The sequence below is a fragment of the Onychostruthus taczanowskii genome, unplaced genomic scaffold, assembly GCF_017590055.1.
Source record: "Onychostruthus taczanowskii isolate IOZ18803 unplaced genomic scaffold, ASM1759005v1 scaffold42, whole genome shotgun sequence".
Lineage (NCBI taxonomy): Eukaryota > Metazoa > Chordata > Aves > Passeriformes > Passeridae > Onychostruthus > Onychostruthus taczanowskii.
In genome coordinates this window covers 276,174-295,538 of record NW_024501682.1, presented here as the reverse complement: position 1 = coordinate 295,538, position 19,365 = coordinate 276,174, and the positions used below count along the sequence as shown (strand labels likewise).

Genomic DNA, 19,365 nt, shown 5'->3' with positions numbered 1-19,365 from the left:
CAGGACGTGGCGGCCGTGGTGCGGGCGGCGGAGCAGGTGAGGCGGGGCCGGCCTGAGGGGACCCTCTGCCCGCGGCCCCGCCGGTCTCAGCGGGCCGGGGGTCTCTGTGTGCCGTAGGCGGCCGTGTCAGCGCTGGTGGTGGTGTCGGAGCAGGCGCGCGAGTTCCGGAGCGTCGTGGAGCTGTCTGAGAGGTGCGAGGCCGGCGGGGATTCCGGCGCCCGCCCGTGTCCCGGCGTGGGTTCGCGCCTTGGGGATTGACGGGGGATGCCCTGTCCCCCTCCGTCAGGCCGGCCCTTCTTGTCTTTAAACCTGCGCTCTCTGTGGGCTCTTGGCGTTAAACTTAGGCTCTCTGTAGTCTTTCACACTCTCGCTATCTATTCCATGCCTAGATTCCCAGGGTTTGTTGTGCCATGCCTGGGAGTTCACCCCGTTCAAGAGGTTTCTCCAGAGGAGCAGCGCAGTGTTACTTTGAAGGTAAAATGTGGCCTCTAAAATACTGCTGGGACTTTTCAGGACAGACGACAGGATGCTCCGGTCTGCCTGATTTACCTTCAGGTCTGCCCAGTGGTTTTTCTGCTCTCTGTAATGCAAGGAGACCCAGTGGACCAAATCCCAGGCTCTCTCCATTTTTCCCTATCAGCCCTTAAAGCAGAATTGTTCTCTGGAGTCATCTGGCTGTATTGCTGCAGTGAAATGGTTTTAAAAATCCCAGGTGTGCTTTGCTTACAGCAAACAACATGTGCAGATGTTCCTTTGTTAACATGGGAACTGGAAGGCAACTGTTTGTGGCTTTGTCCTAAAAATCTCAGGGAGCTGTCTGCAGCTTTTTTATGTTACCAAGTTATTTTGGGACCTTGTTTTAATTACCTCTGCTGCTACTGTGAAAAGTAGCTCAGAAGTATTTAGAATAAGGTTTCAATATATATATATATAGAGAGATAGATATAGATAAAGAATGTAATGTGTAATGAAATGGTTATTAAGAAGATAAATCCTTCAGACTTCTAAAATCTGACTGCACAGCTCGCAGTAATGACAAGTTGCAAAGTATTTCAGAACAGTGAAGGAAATGCCAATTTAATCATAATGTGGGTTCATAACCCTTTCCTCTTATAAAGGCAGTGAGAGTTGCATCTTTTATTCTTGCAGGATCTGGATGCTGCGCTGCCTCTTATAGAACTTTACAAAGACAAATTGGTGGGGATTGGAGAAGTGAGTGGAATTCTGTAACTTGTTTAAATCTCTCAAGCAGCAGCTGTCACTGGAATTACAAAAACTGAGTCAATGCTTGTTTTTCTGTATGTGGTAAGAATTGCTATCAGCCTGAACAAGCATTAAGTCTGATTGGTAGTTCTCTTAATGTGCTTTCCTGTATAGATTTGCTTGATTCCTTCTTTTCCTTCGTTATTGCTATTAGAAAATAGATGGAATTTATGCTGCTGGAGTTGTTGGAAGATTAGATATTTATGCTGTCTCATGTTATACCCAAAGGCAGATCTTTCCTGCTTTCTTCTCTGACAAAGTTAGGCTAAGCTGTGATATCAGTACACCACGATGACTTGTACAGTTCTTTTTTTAATCCTTCATCTATCTGTATCCATCTGTTGTCTCCTGTCTTACATTTGTTTATAAATTAATTGAGGCTTTAGGATGGAGTCTGCCTCTGTTTGTGTGTTAGTACCAGAGGCACTTACATCTGGTAGTGCACTGGCTACAGAAAAAGCGGGTTTTGGCAGAACTTTCTAGCTAAATTTGCCATGTTGTACTGTATATGGAGAACTTATCTTCATCTAACTTTGAATGGGACTGCTTTGACAGACTTTAAATTTTGCCTGAACATGTTTAGATCAAAAAAGTATAAAATTATTTGCTAGAGATTGGACTAAAGCTATAGGTTAAGGTCAGAAATTTTACTTATACTGGAGATCCATGTTTGAGACTTAATCTGACATAATATTCAATAGAACATAAACCCCCAAAAAACCAGTTACAGACTACAATGTTGAATACCCTTGTTAGTAGCTGTCTGCCCACAAATGCTTTCATTGTTGAAAAGTTTATGGTTAAGAATGCATTCTTTTTTTGAGTTAAGCTGCAGCTGAGCTCATTTTAATTGCAGTCTCTAGTATACATAATTTGAAATTCTTTGCAGTTTTGAAGCATGGTATGCCTATGTATGTCTAATTATGGTTTTTTTAAGTGTTAGGTCTGTAAAACCTTACCCTTGTCTTCTTGTACTGTAGGTTGGACTAGATTTCACTCCCAGATTTGCCAGCACTGATGAACAGAAGGAAGGACAAAGACAGGTTTTGATCAAGCAGATTGAGCTGGCAAGAAGACTGGATTTGCCATTGTAGGTTTTGTTTATACCAGAAGGAGGATTTGCCAGGTCTCAGCAACATGTTGAAATACTTCCCAGGATTTATGGTTATTAAGTGCCCACGGAACTTTTCTTAGATGGATTAAACTGGCATAAGTGTCCTGTCAGTCTCCAGTTTGAGATTTAATTTTAGAATTTTCCTTATGTTTGCACTTCTGTACAGACATCTTATGTCCCCTGTCCATGCTATGTTGTTCCCATTAATATATGCATCCCTGGGGTTTTTTCTTGATAAAAGTTGTAACACAAATTAATTATTTTCATCCCAAGGTACTGTTAGTTTGTTTGTATATGCAAAAAAGAAAAAAGTATTTGGCTAAATTTGCTAATGCTGGTCCTCTCCTTGCTGTGCAGAAATGTTCATTCCCGCTCAGCTGGAAGACCAACCATTAATCTCCTGAAGGAACAAGGTATGCTTTTTTAATGCATTTCCTTTGCCATGGCTTTTGCCAACAGGATTTCTCCAGTTGTGCCATGTCCTCACATCAGTTTGTGTGTGTTTAACTCAGGAGCAGAAGTGTGGAGTTTCTGTGTTAATTCTGTATGGGACCAAGGTCCCATTGGAAGCTGACATGGCAGCCCTGCTGTAACCCTGCTGATGATGTGGTTTGCTTTATTTCTCCAAGGTGCTACCAAGGTGTTGCTCCATGCCTTTGATGGGAAGCCGTCTGTAGCCATGGAAGGGGTGAGAGCTGGATACTACTTCTCCATTCCTCCTTCCATTATAAGGAGTGAACAGGTAACGTTTTGTCCCGGTTCCGGCTGGGGTCTGCTCCTTCTCCATGCATTGCACATTTTTACTTTGGCGGAATTTCTGCCTGGGGCTTTTGCCTTAGCTGGACTTTGGATGGGGAATTCTGGCTACAACAGCTCAGCTATTCCTGAGAAACAAGGGGGGTTTTTCTCATTTTATTGTGTTTTCTGGTGAACTGTTCAGAAGATTCTGTCACTGTACTGTTTTACAGTAGGGACATGACATGTAGAGAAGGAGTAGTTTTTGTGATAGGACTGCTTTCTGTGATAAGCTCAGGAAATGTAAGAGAGTAAAAAGTTTGATTCAAGTGGAGGGAGCATGAGGGGTGGATATAAATGGGGATGAGGTTAGGTACTTAGGAAGGAAAAACTGCGGTTGAGAGGTAAAGCAGAGAGGAGGAAAAGGAACACAAATATTATATGCACAGAAAACAGCAAATTAGAATTGCACTGGCAACTCTATAACTGCAATATACCATAACTGTGATTTAATAAATAACAATGAATTCAGCTTTGAGATAATAGTGCTTTGGATATTTAGAAAACAGGACAACCCTAATTTGAAGGGACTTTTGGAGCAGCTCCCAGTGTTCTTGCTTCCATACAGAAATTGTTGATAAAATGTAGACTGTGGCACCGAAGTTCTTTTGATGTTGCCTCTAAATGTAGGGAATATCCTCCCTTCATGTTTTTTTCCCCACAGTTTTAAGTGCATAAAGCATTTAAAGGCTGTCTTACTTTCTTCAAGAAGCAGAAGCTTGTGAAACAGCTGCCGCTGGAAAATATGTGCTTGGAAACTGACTCTCCTGCTCTGGGGCCTGAAAAACAGGTAAATGATGGGAGAGAGGGATTTCTGTGTATTTGTATCCAAACCCACACCTAGTGGAGGTCAGCTACTGGCACGGGATAATGAAGTAGCCTTAAGCATGGTTACAAGAGAGGAAAGAGACCACCAAGGGAACTTAATCCAAGAGTAATGGACACGTGTCATCTTTCTGCCACATGTGCCACAATGTGACTGAAGTTGTGTCAGAAAGTACTGAATCTGAAACACTTGTGATCTCTAGGGGTGTGTAATTAGGTTGGTTTTGTTTTTCAGGTGAGAAATGAACCCAAAAATATTTACATTGCTGCTGAATACATTGCGAAAATTAAAGGAATTCCAGTTGGAGAAGTTATAGAAGTGACTACACAGAATGCACTAAAACTATTCCCTAAACTTCAGCACTTTATTCGGATATAGATTCAGAAACTGAAATATATGATGTTGCAGAAAGTATTACTTGTGGTGTAATTAATAAAACCAATGTATATCTTGTGTTAAAGTGGAGTTTTGCAGTTGGAAGTTCAAGAAGGAAGGAGTGTAATATAGCTGGATAGGATGAAAATAGGGAATTTCTCAAAGGTCTTTGGTGTGCACCGTAATAGTCTCTTGAGTGTGATCAAGACACATGGTTCCTTTGCATCTTTCATGTCTCTGAACAAATAGTTTGTAAAGAAGAGCACCATAAAATTGTTGGTTTAGTTTCTCAGACTGCTTGCCAGCTGCTCCTAGTATGGGAGATGGCTACAGTACAGTGCTTGCTGTCCCCTTCACTTCTTGTTTCTGCTGACTGAAAGCCACAAGTTGTGGACCCAGTCATGATAAGAAAGCTCCTGTTACAACTGGCAGACTACACATCTCTTTCTGAGCCATTAAAAGAACCCAGCTGGATGGACATTCTCTATTCTGTGCTGACTGGACTCTGAGGGGTGCAGAGGCAACATCTTTTCAGAATACAGTTGGAAGAATTATAGCCCTTTTCCTTGGCTACTTTAAGATGGATTTTTAAAATACTTTACTTTTTTAATTGTGTTAAAAGCAAAAAGCCTGGGTTTGGTCTTAGTTCAAGGACTCACTCTTCTGACTGCTCAGTATCAGGAGACACAGGGTGTGACAGGGAGACAAGCTCAATTTTGTGATATCTTGGAGGTGTTCTCTGTAGATTCAGCTATGTTGTCCAGTGTGCTAAAGCTGAATCTGGTGCTCCGTCACAGCCCCTGTGTAGATGTGGGTTTGTGAAATACTGATAAAAACTTTGTTGATTATAAACCAGCAATTGAATGAGGTGAGTTTTACATGGCACTCAGGTGTTCTGAGGGCCACTAAGAAAGTGGAGGTTTTCTCTCACTATGGGGTGTTGTGATAAGGCACGAAATGATGACACAGACACTGCTGTTCTCGAGGGGAACAAAAAAGAAGAACTTTATTTTCTGACTCCAATATTTATAGTTTTCCAAAGGTGACAGTGGATTGGAGGGTGACAGTGCCACCTCTCCAATGCCACTGGACAGACCAAGGGTCCATCAATTCTCTCCACCTCTATGAAAGAATGCAAAACATAGGTTATTTACAGAACTGTGTGTGAGAAAGTTTGTTGAAAGAATGTAAACATCAGAAGGCTTAACAAAGTCTTACAAAATCAGGGCGACAATGGGGAGTTTTACCAGGTCAGTGAAGAAAATACACAAGCATTAACTTAATTCATGACCACTTCATGGGGGGAGAAGGGGCCAAAGCTTGCAGTGTAAGTGATGCCCCGTCCTAAAGTTCTGTTTTCCTCCACCTCATCTTCCTCAGTTTCTTAAAATCACATTGTCGGGGGTTTTTTTCGTTGCCTTTATCAGAACAGCTGTTCTTCTTTTTGACTAGAAGTAGCTTATTAAGTTTAAACATGTGTTCCTAAACAGTTTTCAGCCTGCAGCAAACAACCAAACTTGCACAATTTGTCTCTACTGCAATGTGTATTTAGAGCAGCAACCACCTGGATCTCTACTGAGTGTTTGATCCAGTGGAGAGCTGTTGCTTATCCTGGATCTGCAGGTACCATTTCCACTAAATGGGGCGAAGGACAGAGTTTGCCTGCAGATGGTGCTAGGGAACAGGTGTGCAATAGTCAGAATATTAGCGTGAGCCACTTAGTGAATAATCATGTCATTGGAGATGCTAAACATGTGATACATAGCAGGCAGCCTTATGTGGGCTTCCTGCTGCCTATGTGTTGGGAAGTCTCCCAGTATTGCTTGGAAATGCAATTATGTGAGGAGGTGCTTGAGGTAAGAAGTCAGGCAGCATCCAACTATTTGCTAAGTTTTGAGCTAATTATTTTTCTCTATGGAATCCTTAGCATTGGATGAAAGCACTGGTTTTGCAAGAAGGGGGAATATTAAATAGGCTCCTCAAAATTCGTGTCTCTGCAGGGGGGTGGTACTGCTCTGGTTCAGCCTTAGCCTTGCTGCAGGATGATTCCTGACTGAATCCCTTTTGATATGGCAGAAACCTTCAACACACTCCCATCCTTGAGCTCCTGTGTGGGCAGGGCACTGCTGAGGGTGGGCAGCCCCTGGGGACCATGGGGCTCTGGGACAGCCCATGTTCCTGGGCCTGCAGCAGCAGGCCTGGAGCTGCTTTGGGTGGTGCAGGAGTGTGGCTGAGGCTAGCAAAGGAGGCACGGAGTTGCTTCCCCTGGGCCAGGAAGAGCTGGCATTACAACAGCGATGGGCAGGGTGAGCCTGGCAGGGGCCCATGTTAAAACAAACCAGCTTTGTCCTCTCCTCAGACCTGCGGCGCCACAGCTAAGTCATGGAGTAGGTGACCTGGAGTTCCAGAAAAGGAAAACACAGTGTCACTCCCACTCTGCCTTGGCATCCTTGACACTTTCAAGACACTTTTTAACAAGTCTCAGAAGCAGCACTCTTTTTCCATTGCAGCTGGTTTGGCTGTGCAAGTTGTGCCCCAGTCCGGCAGTCAGTGTTGGAGGTGGGCAGCAGGTGCTGGAAATAAAGTTGTTGCACTGCACAAGAAACTCTTTAAGGTGCTCACTCAGGACTCGTGGTACTGCTGTGCAGTGAGGAGGAAGTATAGTTTCTGAGCTGGAAGATGTTGCTGATCCTTAGCAGTCATTCTGTAACGTTACCTCAAAGGGGGTATTTAACAGAAGGCTTGGATTTATGCCTGCATTCCCACAGTGACATCTGGCCTGGAGAGGCTGGGGAAGGCAGGATGGCTGGGGGGGAGCTGCCTGGCTGTACACTGTGAAGCCCTGCATCCCCACAGAGGTTGGCCTTAGCAGCATCAGTGTGTGTCCTGAACCCTGTTGCAAGCCTCTCAGACCTGGATAAACCATGCCTTCCCCTAGGTAACACAAGAGACTGAAATGGCCAAGGATGTATTGGAGGAAGGAGACAGTGCAACTGTAGTTTTTGGGAAAGTTACTGGTGACCCAAGTTTTCTTTTCAGCCATGCCATCAATTTTGGAGGTCACACACAGGCCAGGTGACCTCCGTCTGAGAGAGGGGAATGGCACAGATTGTCTGCAGCAGTGTGGAAAGTAGTAAGTCTCAATTTCCATCATACCTTCAGCCATCAGCTTTCCATGGGATGCTACAAGCAGTGGATCGTGTGGCACTTTGCAGGATTCCCCATGTCATTTTACCTTGCAGGATGTACATGGAGTGATAAAAAAACCAAGAAAGGGCTCGATCTGTGCTCACTGAAATAGTCTTTGGAGGGCTGCAGCCCTTTGGAGGACTCCCAGGGCCTTTCTTCGGAAATTTGTTTTTAGCCATGGATTAACAGGGCCTGAATCTCCTGAACTTTGGGACAAAGTGCTCTGAGTTTTTCCAGAATTTGACATGGGAACAAGTGAAGAAATGGTAATGAGGCCAAGTTGATGAAATGCTGCTCATTCCTGCTATTTATCATGATAAGAGTTTAGACTAAAGACTTTTACTGGAGGTGCTTCCAACAGACTCCTATGCAATGCATAGATAGGCTCTTAAGAGGCAAAAGCAAATAAATAAATGGCTGGAAATGCAACTTTCCTCACTTATGAAGTTCTGCTTTTGTTTGTTTTTTCATTAATGCAGGCTGGGGTTCAATCCTCTGTTCCCATTACAGAGCAGGAAAGTGAATTTGAGAAAGGCACTGGCTTAGCATAAAGCTTTATTGTTCTCCCCTTTGCTTTCTATATGCAGTACAAAGACACTACTGAGATCAAAGAAAGGATATGAATTACCATAGCACCCAGTTGTCTCAACATTTTCCTCTTCAGCAGGTGGTTATCCATCTGTTCATTTTCCCTGCTGGAGTTGGCTTTTCTATCAGTGTGAATCTCTTGGGGCATGGGAATGTAAACCCTGATTGCACTGGGTGGTGGCCCCACCATGCAGTGAGTGCCAAGTGCCTCCTCCAGGAGCTGGTGGATTTTTATGCCCCTTTGAACTACTGTGAATGACAAAACAAGGAGAAACCATAGTGAGAATCAAGGTCCTGATGAACCCTGGGGCAGGAGCTGATGCCCATCTCCCCAGATGCTTGGTGCTGTGCTTAGAGAGACTCTGCTTGGTGCAAGCACAGAAGATCCGTGCCTCTACCCTGCTCAGGTCTGCTGATGAAAACAGGGGCAGGATTCCCTTGAGGAAGCAGAAGTGATCAGTCACTGGAGTGCCTCTGAGGCATGGCACTGTGGACAAGGAGTCTGGAGGAGTGCATCTGATGTCCTACCAAAGTGGCAGAATCAATATATACGGATTTCGTCTGCAGTGTCTGGGTGAGGTAATAAGCCTTGTACCCTGCCTCCGAGGGCAGGTGAGGCGGCTGTGTGGTGTCTGTGGGCAGTGATTCAGATGAGCCCAGCCTGCCATGGCACAGCCCTGGCTGTGTTGAGGCTGAGCAAAACTTCAGCTGCCCGTACAAGGCCGAGTACAGCTGCCTGAATGACCACAAAGCAGCAGCAACATGTGGGGAAGCAGAACCACATCCCCCTGTTCTGGAAGTGCAGTGGGTGAGACATGGAAAAGTGACAGTATGGGCAGTGTGATTGAGGCCCTGCTGCCCCAGATATCACCAGGCAGATGGGCTGGGTCTGTGCCTGGGCTGGCTGTTAAAGCCTGCCTGCAGTGCAGGAGAGCTCTTTGTGCTCCCCACCCTGCTCAGTCCCTCTCACCAAGCCTGTGGTGCTGAGCAGCAGCAGAGCCCTCCCTGTGGCCATTGTCCTCTCTCCTCTCCATCTGCTGCCAGGTCCCCGTGGCTGCCTGCACTTACCGCACCTGGGCTGCCCTGGCTGCCAGGGAACAGCAGCTGACGTATCCGTGCCTCCTCAGCCCCCAAAGGCATGCTGACTCCATCGTGTGTGTGGTGGGGTTCATCCTATTCGGAGCAGAGCAGATGGGCAGCGCCACAGTCCAGGTGAGGTGCCCACATGTATTTTGTATTTCTGTGGCAGTGTGTGTACGTTGGGTTTAACTTGTTTAGTTTTCCCATATGGACTTTGCATCTGCTATTTTGCCTGTGCCAGGGCTGTATGCTTTGTCACCCAAGAGTGCAAATGGGTGCTGGGTTCCTTGCTGGTGCCCAATCACACCTTAAAGTACATGATGCAACATTGATAGAAGATGTTTCACAGGCAGCACAACCAATAATGCTTTTTTTTTCCCCAGGGATTTATGATCTCCTCACCACAGTGATCCCAATCTCATACCCATATCCTGTGATGCTCCCATTAGAGCCCAGCAATCCCAGTGCTGCATTTCCAGCTCCCAGTGTTTCTCCCTAATCTCTGTCTCCCTAAGCTCCTCCATGTACCTTCTGGGCTCTGCCTGTCACAGCACCTTGGCTTTCTTCTGTGTCCCTGTAATCTCCCTGTAATTCCTCATCTCTCTCCCATGGTGTGTCCCCGAACCTGTTGGATTGTCTTTTAGGCAAGACTAGTGTGGGTAGATCACGTTTGGATAGCTGTTGACATCTGACTCAGCAGCTGGATGTGTGACTCCTCTTGGTGGCCTTGAGAGGGAACAGAGACAGTGACACACAAACTCCTACAAACTTCCTAGGGACTTTGTACCTCCAAGACGTTTGTCTCTTTGCCAGATTCTGTTGACCATTGTAAAAAACCTCTGAATTGTGGATGTGGACTAAGGGTCAGCATGACCATGTTAAGTGAATTCCATAGAAATGTGTGTGCATGGGATGCTGCATTTCCTGTGTGGAATTGGACCTGTTGCTTGGAGCCTCCTAAGTCTGCTCAGCCTATGAGCACTGGTGAACCTGTGAAATGGACCTGGGGTTATCTAGCAGGAAGGTCTGTCTTTGTGAAGTGCACTGCCTGGAGAGGGCAGCTTTGAAGTACTGCTTGGCACTGGCTTTATTGTTATAACCATATAGAGAGAGTGTTTTTGTGCTCAGATCATTTCTGGACACACAACAAAGGGTGAGGAAGCAAACAAATGGGGGGCTGTGGGAACAAGTTAAATGGAACACCATGTGGGGAGTTCCAATCACATCACCACCAGATAACTTCCTGTTTCTCTAGGGGTCATTATTCCTGCCTGGAAAAGTCAGGGTGGAAACTCAGCTCTGTACTACACAGGACCTCTGTGCTGAGTTGAAGCAATGGTGGGTGCACGTGCAGTGGTCTAATGTGGTGTATAATGTGCACAAGCAGATGTCAGCACTGTCCAAAGCAATCCCTTCTGTGCTCCTGGTGAGTGTAGCACACCCATTGACAATCCACGTGTGTGACATTTATCCAAAGATGGCATTTCTTGACCAGCGCATGTAGGCTGCTGTTGTTATTCCAAAATGGTTTCTTACACTTTATTTCACCCACTGTGCAAGAGGCCAATCCACCCACAGAGTCAAGGTATTTGATTTATTTACGATTCTGTGCAGAAAGCAAATCCAAAACACAGCCCTGTACCAGGCACTTTGAGGGAAGTTAACTCAACCTCAGCCCTAACCAGCACAATAGCCCAAAATGATGAAGGGCTTGGCTGAAAAGGCAGTGATTTGTGGGACTGGTCTGGAAGGGTGGTTCAACCCTGGCATTGACAACTTCCTTTCCTCTGGAAAGGACTCGGGACCAGCTGCCAGAGACCTTTTAAAAGGTTTCTCAGAGGTTTCTCAGCACTTAAAAGATGAGGCTAAATGTTCAGCCAAATGATGAAGAATGGGGCCTTTCTTTGCTCACTAGCAGAGTTACCTGGACTAACATCCCTCCAACTCCCTTTGAATCTATCTTTTAATTTTGTTCTCAAAGGGCTGAGTAATTAGGTTATTTAGAAGCTGTCAGCAATACAGGAGGCTAGTAGCCTCTGTCCTGGACAGTCATTTTCATGGTCCGCTTTTCAAGTTGTACCATAATACAGTTTTGTATTCTGGCTTTGTTTGCCATGGCTCAGCTGGTTTATTACAGGCCATGGATTCTGTCCTGCTCTTCAAGAAACACAAAGATAAAGCTGATGGCCATTGGTGAGGTAATGTGCTCTGATTTCTGCAGAACCACAGGCTGCTTGATTTGGCTATGTGGAAACTGTCTGAAGCTAGCTCATTGTAACCTCTGACTGCTTACATTCCTCTGCATGGATAGATATGAAATGAGTTAAGATTAAATCCCAAAACTTCATTTTCTTAGCTAAACATCCATGCAGGAGTAAAATGAAAATTGCAAAATCCCACAAGGAGAGCATATCGATAGATGTCTGTAATGCTGGCTTCCTGCAATGAAAACCTTGTAGGGAAGCTACTTTAATCTGTGCCAGGAGTGTTTTCGCAGCTGTTATCATATTTTCTTGATTTTTATTAGTTATACGTTACTATATTTCAAGGTTTGTTGTCTTTTGAAGGGTGCTGTCTTCTGCTCTGTTTCTTCTCTGATAAAAGCTTCTGCCACTCTCCTGAGAAAATGAAGCCAGCAAAGGCATTAGATCCCCCCATTTTGAAGTTCATCACATTTCATGACTTTTTGTGTGGATTGGGTTGGACTTCACTCCATGGATTATGTCCATGCCTCAGCAATGTGAGGAGCAGCAGAGAGCCCTTGTGCAGCAGCTGGCACAGCCAAACAACTGGACCTGCCTGTAGGAGTCAGAACCTTTCAGAGTGTCTCCTTTGTACATGGGACTTTAACTAGGCTCAACACCTGTTTCCTGCATCACAGCTCCACAGGCATCTTCTAAAGAACACTAGTGATTGTTTTGAAGGTTATCTAAGTGTTCAGTGTTTAAGATGAAAAGATAACCATACTTGTGAGCACTTACATCTAGGAGCATGGTGTCTGCCAAAAACAAACTAGAAAATGGTTCCTTTCCAGCTGTGCCTCTGATGAGGATGTGGCAGACTTCCTAGTCCTTTCCTCAAGATTATCCCAAAGGAGACTTCTTTTTATGGTTCTTCATCTCAGAGGCTCAGGGGTGCTGGTTAGTGCAGACTTAGTAACATAAGGAATCCCAAAATACACCTGAAAATTAGTGAAACAAAGACTAAGGAGAGCACTGTAACTTTGGGGGAAGAGTAGTGAAGGTAGTGGCGCAAAACAGCCACTGCCACAGCATTACCCAGAACAGTGGATTTTTTTGAATTATGGAAGAAAGTATGATTTTGTAAGGTATTTTTTGTCCCTGTGGACTATTTTAAGCAGATATGTATATGCCAAATTTTACTTGTCTAATGGGGAAAAAGACATCCTTTCCACTCATTAAAAACCAATATCTTAAAATAAAATGTGAAAGAAGACAATAGGACAGAAAAAAGTGCCATGGACCTGGAAGAGAGGCAGCTGAGCAATTGCAACAGACTTTTCTTGTATTTGCAAGTCCCATTTTGGACCAGGAAGATGCTAAATGAAAAATGTGCCCATTCCCAGTCCTCTGGTGACTGGTAAGTTAATTTGGTGGTCCTTGTCTACCTACCAGTGGGTCGAGGGAATCTCAGCAGCCATTTCACCATATGGAGGGCAGGGTTAACAAATCCAAGCTCTGCATTTCTCAGTGCCTGTAGTACTGCTTAAAGTCTTTGAGCATTCTCATCCTGCTGTAAGAAAATGTGATACAGAGGGTTTGGGTTTCTCAATTCTGCAGCCTGATCCCAGCTCCCTGGCTTTCATGTGCACACTGTGGATGTTCAGGACATGCTGCTCCATAACTTTGCTGGGACACAGTCTGTCATCCTAGAAAAGGTACTAGCTGATTATTATTTTTCTTTTATTCTTTTATTATTATTATTTTCTTGCTGTTATTTTTTCCCCTCTTGCCATTACAAGGCTTGATCAGGTTAATCCTTGCAGAGTTCCTGGAAGTTATTTCAGCAGGGTTATAATTGGATTGCATGAGCCTTTGCCTTTTGCTCTCTCTTCCAAATATAATTTACCAGTACCTGAATCAATGTAAAAGGAAAAGTAATACTAGCAGGGATGAGGAGTTGGCTGTGGCTGCCACGAAACATATCAATGCCCATGTTTCCCTTTGGAGTGATAATGAGACACTGGGTTTTTTTGATATTAGGGAAAAAACAAACAAACAAACAAACAAACAAACAAAAAAAAACCCAAAAAAAAAAACACAATGAGAAAGAGAAGTCACATAGCAGTTTGAAGCTAAGCCTCCTATAGGCTGTTGTTTTGAAAAAAAACCTGTCCGTCTTGAAACTAGAGGCACATTTATTTTTCAGTATTCCCCACATAAAAAAAAACATTTCCACACTTCTAAAGGGAAAGCTCAGTATGACATTCTCAGCGAAACAGTTTGGTGTTTGTAAATAAATAAAATTTTCCAAACATCTAGGTATCTTCAGTTCCTCAAAAAATACAGCCTCTGCCAAGCCCACCTCTTGTCAGGGAGCAGTGGGAGCTCTACCTTCACCACTGTTCATCCCAACATCACCCAGCTCTGTTCTTGTCCCAGGCTCTGGCTGCTCTATCACCTTCCTCTGGTCTGAGGAAGAGGAACAAGAACTTTTGCTTCCAGCACTGACATTTATCCTGGGAGTAGCTGAGCTGGCAGGAGAGTCACCAAGACTGCCAAATCTGCCTGGGTAAAGGGAGGTTAGACAGAGCTCTCCCTGTCCCTTCACTTAGGCTGGCAGGAGGGATGCAGGATCTCTCTGAGCATGGTACTCTGAAGCTGCCAGTCAGCTCATGGCTGTGATGGTCTTTTGCCAGCGTGTGAAACTGCCCTGTGCCTCTCAGCAGCTCTCCGAGTCTGCTTTCTGGCATCCAACATCACCTTTGTCCTGTGCACAGCTCCCGAGGTTGCTGCACAGTCAGCAGAGAGGAGAGAGCCCTCAAAGCACAGTTATTCCCAGGACCCAAGTTATTTCCACTTCATTCCCCTCCTAAGGTTTCTAAAAGCTATGAACTGTTGGTACTGTCTGAGGTCTTAAGGGACACAAATACTCTGTTCAGCCTGTGTTTGCAGTACATTGGAATTGTAGTATTATCTCCAAAGGCTTAAACAGTCTGAATGCCATTCTGGCTGAGCTGGGATGTATTTTGCATGTTGCTGTATGGATTGCTGTAGTGAGAGTGCTTCTCATGGGCCATTCTCTCATGTTCTGCACTGGTGCAGATAAGAATAAATGGCCTCAAGTTACACCAGGGGAGGTTTAGATTGGATATTAAGAAAAACTTCTTCACTGAAAAGGTTTTTGAGTGCTGGAACAGGCAGCTCAGAGAAGTGCTGGAGTCACCATTGCTGGAGGTATTTAAAAGACATGTAGATGTGGCACTAAGGGACTTGGTTTAGTAGTGCACTTGGCTGTGCTGGGTTAACAGTGGGACTTGATCATCTTAAAGGTCTTTTCCAAAATAAATTCTGTCATTCTATATTTAAGAGCCGCAGGGTACTCACAAGACAGATAAACGATTTTTAGGTGGACACTACAGCTGTTGGGCTGATACCATATGACTGCTGCTCCAGTGAAACCCACTGATGAATGCACCTGGGGACACCTCAGGGATGTCAGGAGCTGGGTGACTGCTGGAGGTGCTGAGTGCCCTCCATTCCCTGTGGTGCCACCAGGAGCTGGGCGTGGTGCTGAGCTGGACAGTGTGCAGGCTGGAGGTGGGAGCAGAAGGCCAAGGTCTCTAAACATCTGGGTGAAGTAGATGTTGTCACTCACATGCAAAAAGGTCTACACGCTTTGGGGTTGTCCTGGCACAGGACCTGCCCACTGTCCATTGGTTGATATGGGCACTAAGTTTGTCTCCCCTGACAATAAAAGAGAGGGAATTTTCTGTGAAAGATTCTGGGTTTGCAGCTAATCTGAAATAGTTTATATCTTGTAACAGTGATGCAAAAGACTACTGTTCAAAACAGTCTTTGGAGAACTCCTGGAGTACTTTCCCAACACAGGAGCTGCCACAAGGAGAGTCTCTGGTGTCTGTCTGACTTCCTGTTAGAATGATTAATGCTATTGGAATGCCAATGCATTTTCCATAATGTACTCTCACAGCCAGGGTCCTGGGCAGAAATCTTTTATTGTTACTCAGTCTAAACAACAACAACAAAAAAAAATCCTGCTGATTTTTAGTTAAACTGAGGTCAGCCAGCATCTTCCCCATCTAATGCATGTAGGCCTTTAAAGGCTCTCTTCCTGCTGATAACCTCTTCAGAGACAAATTGGGAACTTCAAGCTGTTACAAAATATTTGGTTTTCCTCAACAGTAAAAGTAGCAATGTTTCTCAAGCTTGGTTGAGCAATCTGTCTCTAAAACACATTTTAGTGGCTCTTAGTGGCTCCAAAATCACATGTCCCTTCCATTTAATTTTCAAAGGATCTGTGTGCATGAACCAGACAGGTAAAGTGCAGTGAAGGAGAGCTACACCATGTGTTTTCAAGAGCATAGTGCTTTTTTTTTTGTAACTCTGAGACATCTTAGAAGTGAAGATTTTGTTGTTGCTCTGAAAAGTGGTTTCACCAGCTGATTGCTCACCATTCCTATGCAGATGGGCAGGGAGCAGGAGCACGAAGTGGACATTCTGCATCCACAGAAGGCTACCTCTGACTTAGTCACTTGTTGTCCTGCTGCAGACAACAGAGAAAACTCCCACATTACTGAATTCTTGTAAGTTGAGTTGCTAAGTGGAGTGTGTTAGTGGAATCCTGCCACATCTCCCAGGTGTGCTGTTTGGGGTGGGATGAACTGCAGCCCAGCAGTTCCTCGGGCTGTGGGGGAACACACACATAGATGCATCTGGCTGCATCCGCACAGCTTCTCCAATCCCTCCTGTTCCACAGCCCTCTGATGGTCCAGGCTGATGTCACTTGTCAGCTTTTTTGGTTATCTTTTTAGTAAGGAAATGAACCCAAGACATCAGGATTGCCTGACAGAACATTGCTGTGCTGTGTATCAGTGGAGGGAATCTGTGATGTAACACTGAAAATGCCTCCAAGCCTTTCCCCAAATTTAATAACCTTGCAGTGAACAAGAACAAGTGCTGATCATTCACTGCAAGGTCTAAGACAACCCGTCTACAGATCATGCTTCTTTTTTTTAAAATTTTTTTGTGGGCTTTCTCTTTTCTTACTGTGCATAAAGGATTCAAATGGAAGTTACATTTTTTGTAATATATGAAGAGCCTGTTAATCTTGGAGAATAAGAACCCAATAAATTTTGCAACTATATTTGTTGACATGATTATTTTTTTGTATCAGAAATTTGTTTTGGGTCAGTCGTTTTTCCTCTGTTGCTTTGCTAGGAAACTCAGGGGTAAAATTCCATTACATATATGAATGATAGCTAGCTACAAAAATAAAAGCAGATGGCAGCAAAGCAGAAGTACCAGATGTATATTTCTTCATCTTTTGTACAGATCGAGACACTCAGGAGCACAAATTTCTGTTGTTTACAGTAGAGAAGTTAATTACCCATATTTTAAAATTCAGAACTTTTCTCTGCATTTATATATATTCTTGTCAGTACACCAAAAATTGAACCCAGGTCATTAGCAAACATGCCTACTGTGGGCAGTCACATTCCCAAATTGGCGTGGCCAGGCAACCTCCTGGAGGTACAATTTTCAGGCAAGTGCCCTGGGTCGCAAAAGCTTTTTCTTCAGTTGAGGGTTCTGGCTTTATCTTGTGGGGAGACTGGACAAATGTAGCTGCAATGAGGACTGCATAGGAGGAAAAGGATGTTTATGTTTTCCCCTGTATTCTCTCTGAGCTTTCCACCTAGATATTTAGACGTGTGACTCTCCAACTACTTTATTTCAAGTCCAACTTATTGAGGTTTGTTTAATATCCAGCTAAAATATTTCATTTCTAGCTCAGTTGGAACTTCAGATCTTTTGTTCTGAAATCCCTTTCTTGAGCTGCTGTGGTTTTCTTTTTTAAACAACTCATCTGGGAGACAAGGACCTGGTGCACTCCTGTCATGTAGGTTTTCTTTGCATGGAGAGATCAGCTTTTGCATTGACAATCATAACCAAGATACAAATACATTGTAAAATAAAGTTTGTTGGTTTTGGGGTTTTTTTGCCTTGCAGACTGAGATACATGGTTTGAACCATTAAAACCAGAAGATCTGGAAATCTTCACTGAGTGTGTCTGATGTACATAAAATTTCTAGGTTTTTTGAGGTTTGGAAGGAGGACATAACTAGGAATTGATATGACTGAGATAACCCAGCTAGGGGTGTCCAAAAGCTAGTAACACCCTGAAAGCAACACTCTACACCTGAGTTTTCTGTATTTTGTTAAATGCCTTGGATTGAATTAAAAAGGCTCCTTCTGAGCCATTTTTTGTACAAACATGCAGTAGCTGCAAGGTGAATTTTTAGTTTCAAAATAATTGTGAAGACACACTCTTCTTTCAATGGCACATATGCTAACAGAAGGAACAAAAACACTACTGCAAGTAAGGATTTGGCATTTCTAATTGCTTTTTAACCTTCTCCAGCCCAAAAATGTAAGTGTTAGGTGCCTGCCTGACTTCTGGAATTTGGATACAAGAAAATAATTTTTGTGGAGTAAATTTGTATCACTTATTTCCCAGTGAATGTCTGATACATAAGAGGTATTTTGTCCTTTTCAGAGCATTCAGGAAAATAACTTTGTAAATGCTTGGGGTATACATGAGAAATTTCTGGCTCTATCACCAATAGGAGTATTCAGGAGAGCCTAAATGTTCATTTAGAGGGTAAATTTAAAATATAAAAAATTTAAGCTAAACTGTGCTGTAAACCTTGATATCAGTGTTCTGTTTTTAGATTTATAAATTGTCCATGAAATGTAGAAATCCAGGGACTCACATTTTAAGTGAACTGCTACAATGGATGTTTCTCCTTGGGTAACTTTCTCTTGCTGGGCAACTTTGTCCTTGGCCCTGCTTTTTGGCTATAAATCAGAAGTAATGCTCGTGAAACCTATGAAATACAGCAGGATAAATAAATATCAAAGCTTTGCCATCATGTTGTAAATTTAGTTTGCCTTTTTCTTTCTTTTTTAGGAAGGTGCTTCTGGAGATAAATGTCCCCAGGATGGAAACGCCTTGGTTGTACCTCCCCAGAATCAAACGGGTTTGATGTCACTGAGACCAGCGCAGCATAGCAAAGATGGATTTGCCTCTGCGTCGATCTGCTGTAAATAAACTTGCTTCTTTCTGGGAGAAGTTTCCTTCTCGGAGTTCGCTTGCATCCACGGCCTCTTTCCTTTTCTCTGCAGTTCCCTGGTGTCTCATTACTGCTTCCGTGCAGGAAGCACATGACACTGAGTGTGCCGAACCATTGGGTGGAGAGGGAGGACAGATGATGCTCTGTGGGCACGGCGGCGGTGAAACCCAAGATGTGCCAGCCATTCTCAGCACAGGACGAGTTTGGACCGTTCTCTGAGGTTGTTAGCTGGCAGCAGCTGGAAGCAGGCAAGGGTGCAACAGTACGGAAAGGAAGAACGGGAGAACAGAACCTGTTTTCATCTGGTTTTAAGGAGTAAATGCTGTCTTTGGATGGACTTTGAGATCATCCAGATTTCGAGGGGAAAATATGTTAAATGAAATCAGATGTAGATCAGTGTTTGTACCTTATTCCAAAAGAACAAGAATAATTTAGGACGCTAATGCATCTATTCCACCAGCCAAAGTGTCACAGCCCTTTCCCTGATGCCAAGGGCAACCCACAGCCTGTGCCAGAGATTATGAAGGGCCACTGCTGCAAGCACTGGCACAGACAGAGTCTCAGCTGTGTTTTCAGCACACAATGTGTAATATGGATATACATTCCTAAAGTCAAAGCCAGTTATTCTGTTGCTTTGATAATGTTTGTTTCAGTTCCCACTATACTTCTTCCTCTTGAGGTCCTGTTTTTAAAAAAAAGATCCATTGCTACAATACTTCGAACAAGTCAGATAGAGAAACTGAGAGAAATTTACCAAGCATCTGATCTTACAGAGGAAAACTAAAAACAAACCAGGCTTTCTTT

The 19,365-nt window shown here is 44.0% G+C and overlaps 1 protein-coding gene across 7 annotated transcripts in view; it reads left to right on the top strand.

Annotated features, from left to right (window-relative positions):
- Positions 1-19,331, top strand: part of TATDN3 (TatD DNase domain containing 3) — a 19,508-nt gene extending 177 nt beyond the window's left edge. The window contains exons 2-11 of one of the 7 annotated variants that reach the window (XM_041413578.1): positions 4-36; positions 118-191; positions 390-474; positions 1,150-1,212; positions 2,244-2,353; positions 2,735-2,790; positions 3,007-3,119; positions 3,888-3,962; positions 18,399-18,531; positions 18,614-19,101. In XM_041413578.1, the coding sequence (XP_041269512.1) occupies positions 4-36; positions 118-191; positions 390-474; positions 1,150-1,212; positions 2,244-2,353; positions 2,735-2,790; positions 3,007-3,119; positions 3,888-3,962; positions 18,399-18,531; positions 18,614-18,780 (909 nt within the window). In that variant the 3' untranslated portion in view covers positions 18,781-19,101. Of the gene's footprint in view, positions 1-3; positions 37-117; positions 192-389; positions 475-1,149; positions 1,306-2,243; positions 2,354-2,734; positions 2,791-3,006; positions 3,120-3,881; positions 3,963-4,232; positions 4,459-18,398; positions 18,532-18,613 lie in introns of those variants that run through there. The other 6 variants (XM_041413577.1, XM_041413576.1, XM_041413581.1 and 3 more) reach the window with 6 other exon arrangements.
- The last annotated feature ends 34 nt before the right edge of the window (positions 19,332-19,365 follow it).